Source organism: Lipotes vexillifer, unplaced genomic scaffold (assembly GCF_000442215.2).
Source record: "Lipotes vexillifer unplaced genomic scaffold, Lipotes_vexillifer_v1.1 scaffold805, whole genome shotgun sequence".
Classification (NCBI taxonomy): Eukaryota; Metazoa; Chordata; class Mammalia; order Artiodactyla; family Lipotidae; genus Lipotes; species Lipotes vexillifer.
In genome coordinates, this window is record NW_006776681.1 from 416,017 (window position 1) to 437,888 (window position 21,872).

The 21,872-nt window shown below is 47.3% G+C and overlaps 1 protein-coding gene across 1 annotated transcript in view; it reads left to right on the plus strand.

The window, feature by feature from the left end:
- GALNT2 (polypeptide N-acetylgalactosaminyltransferase 2) overlaps positions 1-21,872 on the plus strand; it is a 185,643-nt gene that overhangs the window by 117,011 nt on the left and 46,760 nt on the right. The window contains exon 3 of the mRNA XM_007450597.1: positions 2,428-2,581. Within this exon, the coding sequence (XP_007450659.1) occupies positions 2,428-2,581 (154 nt within the window). The remainder of the gene's footprint in view (positions 1-2,427; positions 2,582-21,872) is intronic.

A 21,872-nucleotide genomic window follows, 5' to 3' on the forward strand; every position in this document is an offset into this window, starting at 1 on the left:
CCGGCTGACCCCAGTTCTCCATGCAAGAAGCAGAACTAGAGACGAGCATCTCTTGGGTGATGGTCCTTCCTCTGGCCTTGGATGGGTGACGTAGTTCCAAGTTCTTTGTGGCAGTGAAGAGTTTTCAGGCCATTAAACAAATCAGTGGAAGTCAGCTCATTTGGATTCTGTGGTCGGCGCAGCTGGGGTAGATTTTGGGCGAGGCTCCTGCTTCGCGTAGCCTATGAGGGGTGAGGTCATGCCGTGAGGAGGAGGGGCTGGTGTGCTGAGCACAGGGTGAAGGCAGAGAGGTGGGGAGAGTGGATGATCCATAGGTATCTCTAGGGCTGTCGGCGTGGAAAACATGTGCTGGAAACATTTCATCTCAGATGGAAGAGAATGCGGGCATGCCGGCCAGCTCCCGTATCCAGACATTTATCAGGGGCACGGGATCACCCCATAGCCTGGGAGCTTGTGGGTTTTGGAATTGCTTTCCTATTTGAGAGGCTGGACCTCTGTGACCCCAAGCACCATTTCCATGGCAACCAGCTGTGATGAGATGGCGGTTTTGACCTCGCAGGACAGTTGTAACAAGAAAGCGGATGGGCTTTGAGATAGAAAGTTTCCTTACGACCGGGAACAAATCACAGGTGACTGGATCTCAGTTTCCTCATCTCTGAAATAGAGAAAGGAACATGGCATTCTTTTGATGGTGTGCAGAGGGGCCTTTGTTGGGCAAGCACGCATGTAGGTACACACGCTAGCGTCATAACTCACTGTTGATCTTAACCAAACGCCCAGCATTTGACGCGCTGCAGAAGGGGCCCTGCCTCACCCCAGGGCCTTGGTGCTGCGGCTCCCATGCTCTTCCGCAGGGCTACAGGGCCACCCTCCCTCGTGGGGGCATCTCTCAGTCAGACCAGCCCTTGCAGAACAGCAGCCCCCAGCTGCCCGCCCCTTGGCCTCCTGTTTCTCTGTTTCGTCACGGCACTGTGACCACTAGAGCGTTACCACTTCAAGGGGACAGGGGTTGTTGTTACTGTTTTTCTTTCCCTTTTTTGTTTTTATTTTTTAATTTGGTTTGAGTTTGCACATCTACTGAATTGGCATATTAAATCCTCATGAAAAATCTTTTTTCATTTTATGTACTTATTTATTTTTAGGAAACTTAGTTTCAAAGAATGAATAACTTGCCCAAGATCATAGAGGTAGCAAGTGGTAAACAGAGATTTCAACCCGGGGCGGGGCAGGTGGACAGTCAAGTCCCAGCTCTGTTTGGTCTCGAGTCGCTCTTTCCTCCCACTGTTCTCCCTCTGAGTGTCGGTCCCTTTGCTCGTCTCTCTGCTTTCTCGTGCCCGGACTTGTCCAGGCTCGCCCCACCCAGCGGTGCCCTTCCCTCCAGATCCCAGGCTACACCAGCACTGCCCCTACCCAACCCTGGCACAAACTTCCAGGCCAGTGCGTGTTCTTGGAGAGCCCTGTGCTGGGCCCTGGAGCCGCGACAGCTAATCCAGGCAGTGGAGTCAAGGTAACGTATGTGTGGACATGCCAGACTACCTCGGTGTCCATCCCCTCCTGCTGAGAACATGAATGTGATCAGGGTGAGCGTGCCAGGGTGTGAGCATTCCAGGCCGTGTGTGTCCTAGGACATTGAGTGTGCAAGGATGTGACCATGCCGGATATGTGTGCCAGGGTGTGAATGTGATCAGGGTGAATGTGCCAGGGTGTCAGCATTCCAGGGCACGTGTGTCCCAGGACATGAGTGTACAAGGATGTGACCGTGTAGGGGGTGTGTGCCAGGACGTGAGTGTGCCAGGGTGTGAATGTGCTAAGATGTGAGGCTGCTAGGGCGTGTGTGTCCTAGGACGTCAGTGTGCCAGAGTGTGAGTGTGCCAGAAAAGGCTTCACGTACCATGTCATGGGGTCGATGTGGCAGTGGCTGCAGGAAGCATCTGAGGAGGTCTCTCCGGGGTTGTTTTGGTGTCCTGTTCTTTGCGGTGTTATTTTTGTGTAAACACTTATTTTGTGCCGCCTGATGTCACACGATGGGGTGCCTTACTTTTATTTGTTCCGGATCTTTGTCACCGTGTCTGAGGTGCTTTTTGGCATTACTGTAATCCCTGGAAACATGGGACAAGCAGAGGGTATCTCCTTTTGTACGGAGTGTCAATGGTGCCGTTCTCCGGGATACTTTGACTGGCACAGAATTCTGTTCACGGGACAAATACTCGAAGTCTTGGTTTTAACTTTCACGCTGCAAACTGTAACGGTTCGGGTTGCCAGTTTACAGGCACGATGCTGCCTGCTCTCAGGTGGTTTGCTGGTTAGAACTGCCAGCAGCGGCAGCCCTGGCGCTGTTCCTTGAAGTCGCACTGACGCGTGGCCTTGGGGCCGAGCGCTCTGCTCCCTCATGCCCTCGTCCCACACCCTGTGCTCTGCTCCTTGCAGGGAAAGTGCGATGGCGGGACTTTAACCAGGAGGCTTACGTTGGCGGGACGATGGTCCGCTCCGGGCAGGACCCCTACGCCCGCAACAAGTTCAACCAAGTGGAGAGCGATAAGCTGCAGATGGACAGAGCCGTCCCCGACACCAGGCATGAGCAGTAAGTGTCAGCCCGCGGCCGGGCGCCACCCTGGCCGCTTCCTACCTCACAGTGAGTAGCTTCCCCCGGGATGCTCCTTTTCTCCGTTGCTCTGCAAAACAGCGTGTGCCGTGTCTTTACGGGGCCGGAAAACTAGGAAAATTCCGAGGCACGTGCTAATGGAACTTCACCCGCAGGATGTGAAAGGGCTGCTTGGGGCCAGGTTCCAGTCCTCGCGACGCCCCCGGCGTGTCCAGAGGCCGCAGGCTGCTGGTCAGAGCGTGAGAGTCACCGAGGAAAGTGGTGTGACTGCCCTCATCTGTACTGGTCCCTCGTTGTTTTTAAAATCCATTCACAAAATAGTTTTCCATCGTTCGCAAGCTCAATGGGAGGAAGTTCTAAAGTCTTGCTTACTGGGAAGCTTTCGTTGGGAATGTTCTAGAGACCAGAAAGGGGGAAGAAACAGCCCCGCAGGGTCGACGTTAAACTAAGCAGAACTCGGAGGCGGGGCCCCGGTGCCATCTCCCCACTTCGAGTGCTGGGGCTGGTGGGAGGCTCTGCTCTACGTCCTTCCCTAGATTCCTCGGGGACCTGGGGGTTCTCGGGCCTCCAGACGCTCAAATGTGCATTTGCCACCGCTGACTAGGAAAGTGATAGCATGACCCTCACTGCCACTCTGTACCTCTGAACCTTGCTGGTAACGATCTTTGATTGGGAGGCTGTTCACAGTGGGGTCCTTAGACGGTTAGTCTTGTTGTATTAAAAAATAAGGAGCCGTATTTGGAGGGCAGCTGTTGCCCTGGGTGCCGCTAGGCCTTCCTGCTCACCTGGCTACTTGTAGAGCCCTTCATCCATCACGTAAAGGTACGTGGATGCCACATTCACTGCAACTCAGACCCAGCAGACGCTGGGTCCCAGGATTCCAGCCAGAGAAGCCTCCCCTGCTCTGGCGGATGGGGAGGTGACTGGGTGGCAGGAGGTGAGGGGGCAGCACTGCCCTTGGACAGTCTGCTCCAGTCCAGCGCGTTCAGGGCACCCGGGTGACGGGAGTCCAGGTGAGTCCTGGGCAGGAGGCCAGCAACTGGGCTGTGACAGGCAGCCCTGGTCCCCCAGAGGGCCAGCCGGGTCCCACTTCTCTGGGTGTGAGTTCCCGGGAATGAGGGGCAGGTGAGCTGAAGAGAGACAAGAGCGACCAAGCTCCCCGTGAACACGTGTTGACGCTTGGCTTTGTTTTCTAAGTTAAATAGCACACCTGGAGAGGATTTTCCTCTTGTGCTTTCAGGAGAACTTTGTAACCGTGTAAGCACCACCTAACCACACAGGCGCTCTCTCCCTGCTCTTACCAAGCTTTTTGGGGGGTTGTAGTCAGCTCTGTGTTCCCAGGACAGCTCACAGGTGTGTGGAATTACAGTTCTTTCAGACTCAGGATGTGTGTGTGTGTGTGTGTGTGTGTGTGTGTGTGTGTGTGTGTGTGTGTGAGTGATATAATATGTGAAACATATGATTGATATATAAACATATTATTGCACATGATACTAAGAATCTCATCATCTTTCTGAATCCAGCCCAGAAGATTGTCTTTGCTTAATATTCCCTGTAACCCATTAATTTATATTTAAGGCAGCTTTACTCTGCCCCTGTGCCAGGCTGCTGCTTCAAGTCAGCCCGGGTAACTGGTAAACACCCATCTGGGATAGGGGTTGCTGAGCAGGGGTCCAGGGACCGCGCGGGCTCCAGGAGAGTCCTGAAACTGGGTGCACGGCCGCAGGGCGGTGCCCGCCTGCACGTCAAGGGAGTGTCCGAGACGCACGCGTACCCACCACCCTCATCCCCAGGCTCGTGGGCCCACCGCAGCCAGCCTATGCCAGCCGCTCCCCACAGCTCATGGACGGGACACGAAGGTTGTCCTTGCTGCACAGAGAGCGATGTCCGTAACTTGCCTAGTGGCAAGTTATGCAATGGCTGAAGGCCGCAAAGGGCCAGCGCGGCTTTTCAGAGGGGCTTGGCCTAAACTCAGGAGCGGGTTCAGGTTCTAGCAGAATCTAGCTCAAAAATCGTGCCTGGCAACTGGAATTGACCGCTTTGAATTACATCTCCACGAGATGGTGCGGGTTTCACCTCACTGGTTTAAGAGCTGTTTTCCTACTGTGACCTTCCTTCAGAGCTGAGAGAAAAGGGTGTCCTTTCTGATGGCTCATCAGTGTGTGGGCCGGGGTTCTGTCTCCACTGCAAGTCCCTTAAGTGGCCTCAAAACTATATATATATATATTTTTTTTTTTTTTTTTAGTTTTTGAAATACGAGTTTGTCCAAACAGATGTTTGAATATTCATCCCGCAGTGGGCTGTGTTTTAGGTGGCTTTAATTTTAGTTCCAGCTACTGTGTCATGTTCATTTGCATGTGTGAAAGTAGCAGCTGGGATGCCTTCCACGGTTTTGGGGTTTGGGCTAAATTAAAATCTCCCCAAAATCAATTTGATGCCTGGAACTGAGGCCATGTCCTGTCTTCAAAGTATCAGCTTTAGAACAACCAATATTATTGACTGTCAGGTTCAGGAGATCAAGTTACCGCTCTGCATCCATCCCATCTCCTTCCATGTCTAACAGAGGGCTGTTAAAGTGTGTGACCTTCCTATATAAATACAATAGTTTTTGGCTCTGCAGTATCTCTCTTTCTATAGGCCGATGGACATGCTTGCCCTGTAGAGTTCAGTCTTCACTTGTGATAAATCTGACGGCAGTGCAGGTGGAGTTTAATTAAGAGCGAGGGATTTGGAGTCGTACAGACCTTGGTCGCAATCAGGACTCTCCAGTTCCTGATCTTGCAGCCTTTGTCTTTCATGAGACGCTGTAACATGATGACGTCTGGCCTGGCTACCGTGAGGGTTAAAGAAATGTTCCCAAGGGCTGTCTCGTCCTCCCCTGAGATTTTGTTCCAGACCCTCCCTTGATCTCCTGCCCCAGGAGTGAGGCCCTGGCCCCCAGCATCTCCCTACCTGATTCTTCTCCATGACCCTTATCACCGCCTACACAGCATGTGTCTTACCTATTTACATGATCATTTGAATGTACTCATTAGAGCAGTGGGCTACATCGGGGCTTGTTATTCGGCCACCTCCTGGCACTTGGTAAACTCAGTATTCCTTGAGTGAGTGAATTGCCTAGCCCGGTGGCCAGTATATGGTGAGTGCCCTGTAAATCACTAATAATATGAAGAGTCATAAAAGAACAAAGGCGGATGAAAGGGAGATTTTTAAGCAGTAAGGGAGATCAGATGAACCCCCAAGATGAGTCTTCTGTGTCGGGTTCTCCCAGGGCTGGAAAGTGACACGGTTACAATCTACCCTTTCTTCACTGTCTTCTGGGGTAGATCCAAGGAATCCAGGTTCAGAGCCTTGCAAACAAACAAACAAAAAAACCCATACTTTGGGGTTATGCTTTATTTACCTTTTTTTAAGTATATAACAAAGAATGTGCCAGGAAAAAATATTTATGTGAAGGAGGAGGCATAGCAAAGCCTGCTGTGAGTGAAATACTTGATATGACATACGGGAACTCTTAGAGTCTCTTAGACATTAGAAAGATGGTAGCCCATCCTCGTCTTGAAAGTACAGTTGAGAAGTCAAAAAGAAAAAAGAAAAAAGAAAAGATTTTCTACCTCATTTCATGTTATTGGGCATTTCAAATAAATTATCAAGGCTTAAAAGCAAATTAAACCAATGGGAATTTCGAAGGTGCCTTTTCAGACGGCTTGTTTCTCCGCCCCCTCACCTTTGGAAGCTGTTGTTACTGCCCTGGCAAAAGGTAATGGGACTCAGCATCGGAGGTGGGAGTCAGTCACACCTGGGCGTATTCTGAAGGCAGGGCCAACAGGATGGGCTGATGGGTAGACAAGGAAGGTGGCTCGGAGCGAGGCCCCTCGTGAGACGGAGGGGCCGTGGGTGAGCAGGTCTAGGGGACACGTCAGAGGGTGAAATCCAGACACGGTAAGTCCAAGGTTCATTAAGCACCTAAGGTGGGCAGACCTGCAGTGGAGGTGTTCGGAAGTTTGTCAGGAGAAAGGTCTCAGTGCGGATGTGAGTTTGGGAATGCTCAGTGCATCGGTGGTACTTGAAGCCGTGATGTGGGGCATCACCCCCCAGGCGATGAACAGAGACAGGGAGGAGAGCGGCCCAGGACCGGCTCTGGATGCCCCAAGGCTGAGAGTGAATTTAAAGCCCAGGCTGACTTGGAGCCCAGTCCAACATTACAGGGGCTCAAACCTCACGCGGTGCCGAGGCCCCGGCGGGGATGCTGTGCTGCCTTCTTCGAGCAGAGCTGTCGTGAGGGGAGGGTCGTCTCCCTGCCAAAGCCTTTCCAGAATCTGGCTCAGAAGGGTTTTGTGTTGCGTTCTGTTTTCTGGTGTTCTGTTTGTTTGTCCAGAGTTGCGTCTGATGGGGAAGTGAAGCGTAGAAGTGGGGCGGAGCCCGGGTGGCTTATGGAACATCGTTCCGTCTGCCGGGGAGAGCTCGAGCTGGTTTACTTTAAAATTGTTTATGTAAGTAAAATCGAATAAACCCTTGGGGGAGAAACATTATCTTGTTTTCTTCCCTCCCTCGTCAGCCAGCACTGTTCGTTTTCATTTACTTAACGTATTAAGTCCCTTGAAAATGAGAACCACTTGGTCAAGAAACAGATTTCCTTCGGCTTTCAAAAGTTAAATCGTTAGAGTTCCATCTTTCCCTTTTCTCACGAAATTAAAAATGAAGGGTTTTGAAACATCTTTGTGTCTAAAACTAAAGTATCGCTCCTGAGACCAGAGCTGCCTCAATCAACCACGACCCCACGAGGGTCCTTCTCTGGGAGAGGACTTCGTCCAAGTCCCACACCTGGTGGGTTCATCCGGCAGCCTTTCCATCAAGGACATACTGTGTTGACTCATCTTATAAATTACAGTCGTAAGGTTTTGTTTTGTTTCCTTGAAAAGAATCACTAAAGGACTCTGTTTTGACCAGTTTTTTAAATGTCTGGCTTTAATGCCGCCCAAACAGAGATCAGAACTCGTGAGGGGCTGTTTGGTTTTTGGTTTTTTGTTTCTTCTCTCCTTTTCTTTTGTTTTTTAGAAAATGTCATCCAGCGGGCAGGCACTTCAGTAATGGGCTGTGCTGATTGCTCTGGTGGAGCGTCTGGGTGGATGTCGGTTGTCTTAGGAGAGCGGCTCATCAGGATGAAGGGCTGTAAGAGGGATGCCGTCCAGACTCTTCACTGTTACTTGGGAAGAGTAAACATTGTTGAAGCCAAGGAAAAGTTCTCAACGTAAACTCAGCAGCTTGGCGTGAAGCTTTGAAGGCCATTATTGTGAGATTCTGTTTTATTTTTAGGAGAGCAGATCTGGGGGAGGAAGAGGAAGCCCAGCTCTGAAGGGCGTCTCCGCTTCTTGTCAGTGGGGTGCCGGAGGGGCTCTCATTTCGGGGGCCAAGAGCCTTGTTTTGCTCGTTACATTTTTCTTATGGAAGTCGTGTTTCATGAGCACGCACAACCAAGCCTCCGGCGTGGCCGCTGCCCCACCTGCTCCCCATTCGAAGGGCCAGCCGGGGGCCTGGCGGACCCGCTCCGAGCCCATGGGGCCCCGTGGGCAGGGTCCTGGTCGGCGGGGCTGGCGCTCCGCGGAGCGGGGCCCGCTGCTTGCTCTGGGCTTTGCTGGCCTCGGAGGCATCTTGGCTGTCGGGGCAGTGGGTTGGCTGTGGCGTGACAGCGAGTCTTAAACGCCTGTTCCACGATGACCACAGCCACGCACTGTCGGACACTGGGTGGTGTCCTGGCCTGCACTCAGCTTTTATGTGCTTTCACTTTATTCAGTCAGCGGAGGCTCCTTCGGAGTCAGCAGGGAGATTCTTCTCTGGCTGACATCGCACGCCAGTCCCCAGAGGCCCCCGACTGCGGAGCCCACGTCCGGGAGGGCAGCTCAGGCAGGGTGGCCCCGGCCTGCTGGGCAGAGGCAGGTGAGATGGCCCGAGGCCTCTGTCCAGGCGCCCCTCTGTGTCTGGAGCCCTTCCCCAGGAGTCCGGGACGTTACTGTCATTGTGCCATGTGCTTTATCCCGGTCCGTATGGCAGGTGGGAGAGCCAGGCCACCACTGCAGTGTGGGACCACCTGCCTGAGGTCGCACAGGGAGGGGAGGGAAGGAGGGATGGAGCTTTCGGTGGCCAGGTTCCCGCTGACAGTTGTACGTTCTAGACGCGGCGCCTCGCCATCCGCTCTGCGCAAGTGTCTTGTCTGCTCCCAGTTTTCAGGCAGGAGTCTTCGGCATGAGACCCAAAGGCACCCAGAAAGCAAGCAGGCCTGGGTGTTGGTAGCTTGCAGCCAAACTCCTGAGAAGTTTTGTTCGCAGCTGACCACGTGCTGACAGAATCCCGAGAAATTGAGAAGAACCGAGGCTTTTGTTCCTCTTTTTCCCGCCTCAGATTCTCCAGGGCAGTGTAATGGCAGAATGCGCTGTTTCCGTTCCCCTGGAACGTTCTCGTGCCCTGAGGGAGGTGAGGCTGCTGCCTGTGCGCCATCAGTGTGACCTCCCTGTCCCAGCGTGAGAGGCGGGCAGGTGCAGGAGCCGGTGTGGCCAGGCAGGGGGAGGGGGCCAACTGCAAGGCTCTTGGCTTCACACCTCCCCCCAACTCAGTGCAAGGGCTAACGTGCACCTTATGTGCAAAATTCAGACCAAAGCCATGCCATTATCCATCATCTGCCGCTTTGCTTTCTGTTTGTTCAATTGTTTTTATTGTTTTCAGTGTTTTTATAAAACCAACTCCAAGTTTTGAGCACCAGACCACTCTTTTTTTCCCTTTATATGTTCTTCTTTTGGGACCGTTTCAGGCCTTGTCTGCATCTCGATTAAAGAATACTCCAGGCATTGTAGGAACATATCTCAATGTAATAAAAGCTGTTTATGACAAACCCACAGCCAACATAATACTCAACAGTGAAAAGCTGAAAGCCTTCTCGCTAAAATCTGGAACAAGACAAGGATGCCCACTCTCACCACTTCTATTCAACATAATACTGGAAGTCCTAGTCACAGCACTCTGATAAGAAAAAGAAATAAAAGGTATCCAGATTGGTAGGGAAGAGGTAAAATTGTCATTATATGCAGATGACATGATACTATATATAGAAGAGACTCCACACAAAAACTATTAGAACTGATAAACGAATTCAGAAAAGTAGCAGGATACAAGAATTAACATACAGAAGTTGGTTGCATTTCCTTACACTAACAATAGAATATCAGAAAGGGAATACTAAAAAAAAAATCCCTTTTAAAGTCACATCTAGAAAAATAAAATACCTAGGAATAAACCTGACCAAGTAGATGAAAGACTTATATGCTGAGAACTACAAAACATTTAATAAAGGAAATTGAAGATGATTCAAAGAAATGGAAAGATATCCCATGCTCTTGGATTGGAAGAATTAACATTGTTAAAATGGCCATACTGCCCAAAGCAATCTACAGGTTTAATGCAGTCCCTATCAAATTACCCATGACATTTTCCACAAAACTATAACAAATAATCCTAAAATTTATATGGAACAATAAAAGGCCCAGAACTGTCAAAGCAATCCTGAGGAAGAAGAACAAAGCAGGAGGCATAACCCTCCCAGACTTCAGACAATACTACAAAGCTACAGTAATCAAAACAGTGTGGGGCTTCCCTGCTGGTGCAGTGGTTAAGCATCCACCTGCCAATGCAGGGAACACGGGTTCGAGCCTTGGTCCGGGAAGGTCCCACATGCTGCGGAGCAACTAAGCCCGTGCACCACAACTACTGAGCCTGCACTCTAGAGCCCACGAGCCACAACTGCTGAAGCCCGTGCGTCTAGAGCCTGTGTTCTGCAACAAGAGAAGCCACCACAATGAGAAGCCCATGCACTGCAATGAAGAGTAACCCCTGCTCTCCGCAACTAGAGAAAACCCGTGTGCAGCAATGAAGACCCAACGCAGCCAAAAATAAATAAATAAATTTATAAAAGAAAACAACAATGTGGTACTGGTACAAAAACAGACATGGCTCAGTGGAACAGAATAGAGAGCCCAGAAATAAACCCAGACACATATGGTCAGTTTTCAGCAAACAGGGTAAGAATATACAACGGGAAAAATACAGTCTCTTCAGCAAGTTGTGTTGGGAAAGCTGGACACCTGCATGTAAATCAATGAAGCTAGAACACACCCTCACACCATACACAGAATAAACTGAAAATGGCTTAAATACTTAAATGTAAGACATGACACCATAAAACTCCTAGAAGAAAACATAAGCAAAACATTCTCTGACATAAATCACACCAATGTTTTCTTAGGTCAGTCTCCCAAGGCAATAGAAACAAAAGCAAAAATAAACAAATGGGACCTAATCAAACTCACAAGCTTCTCTACAGCAAAGGAAACCATAAGCAAAATGAAAAGACAACCTAAAGACTAGGAGAAAATGTTTGCAAACGAGGCGACCGACAAGGCCTTAATTTCCAAAATATACAAACAGCTCATGCAACCGAACGGCAGAAAAGTGAAAGATCCAGTTGACAAATGGGCAGAAGATCTAAATAGACGTTCCTCAAAGAAGACATACAGATGGCCAACAGGCATATGAAAAGATGCTCAACATCGCTAATTATTAGAGAAATGGAAATCAAAACTACAATGAGGTACCACCTCACACCGGTCAGAATGGTCATCATTAAAAAGTCTACAGGGCTTCCCTGGTGGCGCAGTGGTTGAGAGTCCACCTACCGATGCAGGGGACACGGGTTCGTGCCCCGGTCCAGGAAGACCCCAAATGCCGCGGAGCGGCTGGGCCCGTGAGCCATGGCCGCTGAGCCTGCGCGTCCGGAGCCTGTGCTCCGCAACAGGAGAGGCCACAGCAGTGAGAGGCCCGTGTACCGCCAAAAAAAAAAAAAAAGTCTACAAATATCAAATGCTGGAGAGGGTGTGGAGAAAAGGGAACCCTCCTCCACTGTTGGTGGAAATGTAAGTTGGTGCACACACTATGGAAAAACAGTATGGAGGTTCCTCAGAAAACTAAAAATAGAGTTGCCATATGATTCAGCAGTCCCACTCCTGGGCATATATCTGGACAAAACTATAATTCAAAAAAATACATGCACCCCCATTTCACAGCAGCATCGTTCACAATAGCCAAGACATGGAAACAACCTAAGTGTTCATCGACAGATGAATGGATAAGGAAGATGTGGTATACACACACACACTAGAGTATTACTCAGCCATAATAAAGAATGAAATAATGCCATTTGTAGCAACGTGGATGGACCTAGAGATTATCATATTGAGTGAAATAAGTAAGAAAGAGAAAGACAAATACCATATAATATCACTTACATGTGGAATCTAAAATATGATACAAATGAACTTATTTATGAAACAGAAACAGACTCACAGACATAGAGACCAGAGCTGTTGTTGCCAGGGGGGAGGGGGCGTGAGGGAGGGATGGATTGGGAGTTTGGGGTTAGCAGATGTAAACTATTTACATACAGGATGGATAAACAACAAGGTCCTACTGTAGAGCACAGGGAAGTATATTCAATATCCTTTGATAAACCATAATGGAAAAGAATATAACAAAGAATGTATATGTGTGTATAAGTGAATCACTTTGCTGTACAGCAGAAGCTGACACAACATTGTAAATCAGTTATACTTCATTTGAAAAAAAATTTAAAAAAAGAATGCTCTGGGCCTGGGAGAGAGTCTAAGGCTTACACAATAGCAATCCAGCTTGTGTCTGTGTTAGCGTCTCTGAAGGGCCCAGCATAGGTCTCTGGAAAGACCGTGAGCAAACATTTGCAAAGCTTCATCCCCGAGTGCCTGTCCACACTTGTGGCCCCGTTTCCCCGGGTTAGCACTGGGGCAGAAATGGTCAGATCGCTCTAAACGAGCAATATTATCTTGTGTCTTTATCTTTGGTGCCCCTTCCCACCGTCACCCTGGGAACCCAGCGATGACAGGAGCATCATCTGTGTCCTCCAGGAGCTGGCCATTCGGGGGGGGGAGAAGCAGGAGGGGTGACACCCCGCTCTGCATTGGGCTTCATGGAGCTCTCTCTAGCCTTTGTTGGTGAGTTTCTGTTGTGTTCGTGGGGACTGACCCTTTGTCGTTATGAAGTGCCCTCTTGATCACTAGTAACGCTTTTGTCTTGTTCAGCATCAGTGCATACACACCACCTTTTGCTTTAATTCAGTGTTTTTGCAACTTCCAGTTGTTTTGTGTCCTTATATATATTTCAAGTGTATCTCCTATAAGTCGCAGATAGTTGGATTTTGGATTTTGATCCCTCTGACAGTCTTGGCTTTTAATTGGAGTATTTAGTCCTTTCCCCTTTAGCGCAAGTGCTGGTGGGCTGTTGGGGTTAACACTAGCGTCTCACTGTCTGGGTTCTATTCGTCCCACCTGTTCCTTGTCCCCTCCTTTCATGCTTCCTTTGGATTAAGTATCTCCCCAGCTGTTAGCTTGTTAATTCGAGTCTAATATAAATGAATACTCTTGTTTTCTCCTGGATAATGCACAGACCACTTCCCCTCCTCTCCCTTTTATGTTTTATTGTCATATGGTTTAATTCCCTCTTTATGTGTAAACCCTACTGGACATCTTTTATTGGTTTTTTTGCAGTAAATATCTTTTAGATTTATCTGCACATTATTATTTCCATTTTGCCTCATTTCTTACCTTTTCATTTTTCCCCCGAGACTGTTTCCCCAGTTCTCATCCAACTTGGGTATTTCTCTTAGTGCCAATTTGTTGGCAATGAATTCTGTCCTTTCATTTGCCTGAAAAAACCTTTTATTTCACTTTCATTTTTGAAGAGCGTTTTCACTGAATAGAGACTTCCAAGTTGACGGTTACTTTCTGCGCTCGCGCATCCTCATTTACTCGTCTTCCGGCCTCCACTGTCCCTGGTGAAATAGCAGCTGTTGGTCTTATTGTTGCTTTTTGAAGGCATCTTGACCTTGTCCTCTAGTTGCCTTGAGGATACTTATCTTTGTCTTTGGTTTCAGCATCTCACTAGAATGTGCCTAATGCTGTCTGTGTGTTGAGCCTGGGTGGGGCTTGTACCTGTTCCTGAATCTGTAGCTTCACGTCTGTGTCAGTTTTCCTGTGCCCTGTCTTTTCTCCCCACTCCTGGATATTTCCACTTGTCCTGTGTCCCTCTTATGCCCTTTCCCATATTTTTTTATCCTTTTTCATTCCCGGAGCTTCAGTCTGGACATAATTCTCTCGGCCTTCCTTCCAGTTCACTAATTCTTACCCCTGCTTTGAAAATCTGTTCTGCTTTCAAATCCACCGATTGAATTTTAAGTTGTTATTATATTTTGTTGTGTATGAACAGATACAGAGATATTTAAAGTCCGTAGCTGATGTTTTCATCCTCCGAAAAGGATCTAGTTTTGCTCTCTGGCAGGCAGTTAAGATAGGGCAGTGGCCTTGATCGAGGCTGGAATTGAGCTGGAATAGAGCTGGGGTTCTGTCTTCTGTGAGAGAGCTGGTGAGCGTCCAGATCTCTGTGCTGCTGGGCAGCAGCCCTTTGGGATCCTCCCTGGAAGTCTGGGCTGTTTATCAGAGGCCCTCTTCCTCGGCGCCCTGACCCCCAGTCCCATGCCTCTGACAGGAGCTCGGCGTGGCCGCCAGCTGCAAAGCCATCGCTTCTCCGGGCTGGTTCAGCCTCTGGGCTCCACACTGCTTGGGGGAGGAGGGTCAGAGAGTGTGGGACTCATTCTCAGGGCTCCTGTTCCTTCCTGGCACCTGGCCCTACAGCCCCAGGCTGCCTTGTTAAATAAACTCCAGTGCCTTCAAATAGATGTTCTGGTGTGTTTCATCAAAAATTTCTAGTTGCTTTCAGCAGGTAGGTTGGTCTACAGCAAGGAACTTGACCATCACTGAGAGCAAGAAAAAACCTGAGTATTTTATTTGGAACTAAATTCACTATGAAGTTCACAGGTCATAAATTTTGCCCTGAGCCGCAGTGTCTGTTCCAAATGAGAGTGCATCGAAATAGCGGTGGACTTGAAGTTGGGAAGTGTAGCTTTTGTTAATGGCTCTACCGCTTACTCCCAGACGAAGGTGGAAGTAATCTCTCTAAACCCTGGACTTGTGATCTACAAAACAATGCCTGCCCTGCCCATCTTACACATTGTTCTGAGGCTCAGATGTTTATGAAAGGACTTCATAAACTGCCAATAACGACCAAATATAGGATGTAATTGTATTGTTGTTGTTGTATGTGCCTGGTGGCATGTGAGTGTGTGAAATCGGCTTTGAGTAGAGAGTGAACCGTCATTCTATTGAGCTTTACTCCCGACGTGTATGTGGCGTGGAGGGCAGACGTTCAGCCTCCCGCGTGTGACACCTGTTACACTGAGGGGCACCTGGGTCTTCTCACTGCAGTGCGAATTGGAGGGTTTCATTATTGACCAAAAGCAGTTGGAGAAACACCTTTGAAACAGCGATCCTACCTATTTCAGAAGAAATCAAAGCAATTAAAATGGGGTCAGCAGAGTACTGCTTTGTTCTGTGGGTCTGAACAAACCATCCTGTTTGAGCCACACTTTTAAATGAGTTGCTTCACCATCACCATGGAACCATTAAAACAAAAATCTTTTGTATATTTTAGGAAATAGCCAAAGCAGTATAAAATGTGTTTCAACTTCGTCAGTCATTTAGGCCCCACATTTCACCTTTTTTGAAACGGTATGATTTCAGGGATTCCTTTCAACGTTTCTTTTGAGCTTGAAAGCAGCAGTGTTGTCAGTGGACGTACCCACACTCACACCCCAGAACATCTGCCTGCTCACTTGTGGAACTGACCTGTCCACACGTACTCTGAGGTGTTAAGTGCCACTGATGGAATCTGCAAGAACCCAGGTCCCCTTTTCAATCTGTAAAATTAAAAGTACAGACTTAAAAGAACACTCATCTTTTTTTTTTATTTTTTATACAGCAGGTTCTTATTAGTTATCTATTTTATACATTATGAGTATATGTATGCCAATCCCACCACCATCAACACTCATCTTAACTATATTGGATCAACCATGATTTCCTCCATCTGATGATGATGAGAGAAGAGAGAAAATTCATGTCTTTGGAAATTCAGTCTATTAAAAAAGGAAATATCCCAATAGGAATATTGCACTTGGATTCAAAATTTTATATTATTCAGTGTTGATTTCTTTTGATTCTTGCATTCCTTTATTCATTCTGCAAGGATTTGAGTGCTTGCCATGTGACAGGTGTTTTTCTGGTCACTGGGGAAACAGCAATGAACAAAACTGATAAAAAATCTCTGCCTTTATAGAGCTTACAGTGAGGGAGTGAAAGCAGAAGAGAATAAAATAAATGATCAAATTATATGGAATAAGACAATGTTAAATGCAGTAGAGAGAAAATAAGGACGGAGGTCAGGGAGTGTGCAGGTCAAGGTCGAGGGTCCAATAACAAACAGGTGGTAAGCACAGCAAAAGGAACAACCAGCAAAATGAAAGAACAGCCGACAGGAAATATTTGCAAATCATATATCTGATAAGGGGTTAATACCCAAAATATATAAAGAACTCATGTAACTCAATAGCAAAAATAATAATAATAATAATAATCCTATTTAAAAAATGGGCAAAGGGGCTTCCCTGGTGGTGCAGTGGTTGAGAGTCCACCTGCCGATGCAGGGGACACGGGTCGTGCCCCGGTCCGGGAAGATCCCACGTGCCGCGGAGCGGCTGGGCCCGTGAGCCATGGCCGCTGAGTCTGCGCGTCCAGAGCCTGTGCTCTGCAACGGGAGAGGCCACAAGAGTGAGAGGCCTGCGTACAGCAAAAAAAAAAAAAAATGGGCAAAGGACCTGAGTAGACATCTTTCCAATGAAGACATACAGATGACCAACAGGTACATGAAAAGGTGCTCAACATCACTAATCATCAGGGAAATGCAAATCAAAACCACAGTGAGATACCTCACACCTGATTGGCTTTCATCAATAAGACCAGAGATAACAAGTATTGGTGAGTTTGTGGAGAAAAGGGAACCTTGTGCACTGTTGGTGGGAATGTAGACTGGTGCAGCCACTCTGAAAAACGCATGGAGTTCTCTCCAAAAATTAAAAATTGAACTACTATAGAACCCAGCAATCCCACTCCTGGGTATATATCCAAAGGAAATGAAATCACTGTCTCAAAGAGATAATCTGAACCCCCGTGTTCATTGCAGCATATTTATAATAGCCAAGACATGGAAGTAACCTAAATGTCCATTGATGGATGAAAGGATAAAGAAAGCATTACACACACACACGCACACACACACACTCACACACAAATATGGGATGTTATTCAGCCATAAAAAGAAGGAAATCCTGCTATTTGTGACTACATGGATGGACCTTGAGGGCATTATGCTAAGTGACATAATTCAGACAGAGAAATACAAATATTGTATGATCTCACTTATATGTGGACTCTTAAAAAAAAAAACTCATAGAAAAAGATCAGATTTGGTTACCAGAGGCAGGGGTAGAAGGCGGAGGAATTGGATAAAGGTGATCACAAGGTAGAAACTTCCAGTTATAAGATAAACAAGTTCTGGGGATGTGATGTAGTTACACTGCCATGTGGTATATTTGAAAATTGCTAAGAGGGTAGATCCTTCCTGAACTGTCTCCTGTGTCCTCCAGTAGTTAGATGCATGTCATTTTATATAAACAACACGATACTGCAGTTGCTGTTGGACAGCCTACTTTTTTCACTCAGTACTACATAGGAAACATTTTAAATCTAGCTTTTTAAAAAAAATTTATTTATTTATTATTAATTTTGGCTGTATTGGGTCTTTCGTTGCTGCACCCTGGCTTTCTCTAGTTGCGGTGAGCAGGGGCTACTCTTTGTTGTGGTGCGCGGGCTTCTCATTGCGGTGGCTTCTCTTGTTGTCCCTGGGTCAATTGACATTTGATGGGTGTTTTTTTTAAAGGCTAGCAGTGTCTGTCATTGTTTCAGAAATTCAGAATTTACGCATGAAACTAGCCGATTAACTGCATTCAAAACCTCTTGATTCTTATTACCGTCCACTTGACAGGAGAGTTTGAAGTGCCTGCTGCAATTTTGTGATTTCTGCTTATTTCTGAGTGTTTGCTGGGTATGTTTGAATACAGTGATTTGGGAAATAGAAATTATATTGTGTACCTTTATTAGCATAGAATGACTCTCTGGCGTTGCATCTAGTGTTTTCCTTTTCTCTATAAGTTCTACTTCCCCCCCCACACACACCGCATAGCATGCGGGATCTTAGTTCCCTGACCAGTGATCGAACCCGCGCCCCCTGCATTTGGAGCACAGAGTCTTACTCGCTGGACCACCAGGGAAGTCCCGTTTTTGTCGTCTATGAGCTTCATTTTTTGGGTGTCATTTTGATTTAGGTTTGCCTCTTGTAAGCAACCTAGTGGTGTATTTTTATTTTTAGATCAACATGACAGTCTGAAGTTTAATAGGACAAAAACTATTTTCGTGTTTGGTCTTTAATTTTTTATGTCATTCTACTTTTTCCTGCTTCCTTGCTTTTTCTACCATTTTCATTCTTATCTTAATGGAAAATGTGTTCTACTTTGTTGGTCCTTAGTTTTGTTAGGTTTTTTTTTTTTTTTCTCCAGGGGTTAAGGAAGTTTGTTTCCTACATTTAATTCAACTAGTTGCAATTTTTCATGTTTACAGAAATTCAACAAAAACATTGAAAATTAGAGAAATGTTGGTTTAATGCTAAGAATAAATACCAAGAATAAAACAATATGTATTTTAAGATGGAGAATGAATATGTTTATACTTTCTCCCACCCACTTTCTGGTTTTATTGATTTATCTGGACTTAGATACTGTTTATTGTTAAAATTATATTTTATGTCATTATTTAACAAAATTATATTTTATGTAATTATCTTCTTTTAAGAAATTTTTCATTTGTATAAACACATTTACACACGTCTACTAGACTATACTGCTGAAATAGTTTTAATACATTCTAACATTTTATGTCATAAGTTGAGTTCTTGGGTTTGTTTATTTAGATAATTTATTTTGAGAGTAGATCTTCACATGGTTTATCAGATGGCTCGGATAATTGGAAACACTTTCCTGGCTTGCTTACCTGAGAACTACTTTCCATTCCCTTCATACAAGAACGGCAAACTCACAGCGCATAGAATTGTTGCGGCGGGTCTGTTTTTCCTTTGAAACTCTGTATACGTTGTTCCACTGTTTTCTGTTTAGTGCTGTCACTGAGAAGCCTGAAGCCATTCTGATTTTGTTCGTTTATTATATTCTATCAGTTAGGATACTTAAAGCAAAAAAGACATTTTATTAAATTGTTTAACTTGAAGTCTGGAGGTCGTCCTCTAAGGCTGCTTCAGCTGGGCTGGGAGCTCCTTCTGATTCCCTTACCACCCTCTTCCGCATTTTGGGTTCTCTGCCTCATCCTTTTTGCCTTGTGTGGTTGCAAGAAGGCTGACATAGCTCCATGCATCATGGTCTCTTTCAAGGCAGGAAGCAAAGGGCTCAGAAATGGCCTTTTCTCTAGTGACTCTCTGCTTTTATCAGCAAAATCTATCTTTTCTGGATGCCCCCTGCAGACTCTCTGTTACTGTTCATTGGCCAGAACTAAGTCATGGTTATTTGTGACCATGACAGAGGCTAGGGAAAGGAGTTTGTCTTTGGCCAAGCAGGACTCGCCTCTGGGGCTCTGCACTTCACCCAAAACAACATCTGTAAGAAAGGAGAGAGAGGGGAATGAGTTTTGTGTTGCCAAGATAGGTGCACTCCTCTTCAGGTGTGTACAGAAGAAATTCCACGATGTTATAGAGTCAGAAGCACCGAACATACATCGGTAACTGTCAGTGTCGGGGAGCATATATCAAATAACCTTATCATTCTGTCATTAACTAGACGTTCATTTTTTTTTTTTTCCCCCCGAGAGTCCAAAAGGATGCAGTTACACTTGACATGAGCAAAGTCTAAAGGAACCAAACATCGTCCTGGCTTTTGTTGGAGTGGATGGGATCATGCCATGCCAAGCCAAGTGCTGGGTGTTCGTTCGTTTCTTTCTATGGAACCCTGATAGGCTGGGGCCAAGGAGGGGGGTTAAAGTAGTGACTCTTTTGCTTCCAGTTTACATCCTTGTATCAATACTTATCCAGTGACAGGACGATCTGTTTGCCTTTCGTCCTTGTGAGGAAATGGGTCCAGTGCAACCTTTGATTACTAATAACAGTGTCATTGAGTGAAAAGTTGATCTTTGTACAACAAGCAGAAACATAGAGCAGGGTCTTCCCTGGTGGCGCAGTGGTTAAGAATCCTCGTGCCAATGCAGGGAACACAGGTTTGAGCCCTGGTCTGGGTAGTCCCACATGCCGCGGAGCAACTAAGCCCGTGTGCCACAGCTAGTGAGCCCGCGTGCCACAACTACTGAAGCCCGTATGCCTAGAGCCTGTGCTCAGCAACAAGGGAAGCCACCGCCATGAGAAGCCCACGCACTGCAATGAAGAGTAGCCCCCGATCACCGCAACTAGAGAAAGCCCGTACGCAGCAACAGACCCAACACAGCCAAAAATAAATAAAAATAAAATAAATTCATTATTAAAAAAACAGCAACATAGTGCAGTTAACTGTTATTGAAAAGTACCTGAAAGCATCATCCTTTGATGCTTTCATCAAAGCATGGGCAGTACATCGGCGTCCTTAAAAGTCAGAACCACTGCTAAGTGGCCACACAAAGTCAGTTATTTGACTCGGGTTTGCGGAGAGGACTGAAAGAGAAAGACGCAGGGCAGAGAAGGAAAGCCCCTGACTAAGCCCCAGAGGGGCTCTCTTGAGACAGCAGGGAGCACGTCTCTTCACAGCAGTGCAGAGAGCAGCTTGGAAACCCGAGTGCGCAGTCCGGAAGGGAGACTGAGGCTCCCAGAGATGCCCCGAGTCTGGGGGTGGGGGCAGGGACCCGCGGCTCTCATCGTCTCCCGGCATCAGGAGGGATGAGAGGCTCAAGCACTGGGTGGCCTCTCTCTGCACTGACCCCACCCCCTGCGGTGAGTCGGAGGTCCTGCCTGAAGTGAGCTTGGAGGGATTAGGAAGTTCAGATGGCCTCATCCACGGCTGTTATTTTCACAACTTTCACAACTCTTGAAAAAGTTTTCAGTTAAAATTTAGTGTCTGTAAAACTGGAGGCAAAAGGGCAGGTGATGCTTGTTGAAGGAGAAAACATCTCTCTTTCACCAAAAGGTGCTGGCTGAAAGCAGCAAGTGGAAACCTGACGTCCGCCCCCTCGGGGCGAGGGGAGGACCCTGTGTGTTCAGGGTGGTGTGTGTTTTCCATGGTTGGTGCTACAGTGACTGCGCAGCAATGAGCCCGTGCTCGGGACTGTCCGCTGTCCTTTTTGCCTCTGGAGCCCTTGGCTTTTCCAGGGGATCGGAGGACTTCAAAGGGAGAGCAGTAAATACGACAGGCTCCCGTTTCTGGTGTCTCGGGAAGGGTAGGTCCTTGGTTTAAGAAGACGCTCCTGTGTCAGACACAGCACAGGGCACCAGAACGCGACTTCAGACCGAGAATTTCAGAGTGAGACAGACCCGCCGTGATTCCTGGGGCGTACTGAAATCTCCTGCCAACTGGATTTTTAAGAAGCTTAATTTCGGATGGGCCCTGCAGAGGTTTTAAACTATCTTAGGATTTGGTTCCCTTCCATTTTAAACGGCCTCTGTAGAATAATCTCTTTAGCCATGAGGGCTGATCAGAAATTAGTTGATTAGGTGGAAGATTATGTCATCATCACTGCTTGAAGGATTACTAAGAGTGTATTTTGATTAAATGAACATTATACAACAGCTCTTAGACTTTTTTTTGTGTGTGTGTGGTAGGCAGGCCTCTCACTGTTGTGGCCTCTCCCGTTGCGGAGGACGCGCAGGCTCAGCGGCCGTGGCTCACGGGCCCAGCCGCTCCGCGGCACGTGGGATCTTCCCAGACCGGGGCACGAACCCGTGTCCCCTGCATCGGCAGGCGGACTCTCAACCACTGCGCCTCCAGGGAAGCCCGTTAGCCTTCTTTTTTTTTCCTTCCTGCTTTGTTTCAATTTTAATTCCATTTCCAACTCCCATTTTATCCCCCAGCCCACCCATCCTCCCCAGACCCTCCAGAGCAAACGCCCCATGGAGACGGCAGTGTGAAACTGACCCCTTGTTTTCCTTGTGTCGGAGCAGAGGTACCTGAGATTGAGGCTCTGAGGATTCTTCCTGCTCGGAAGAG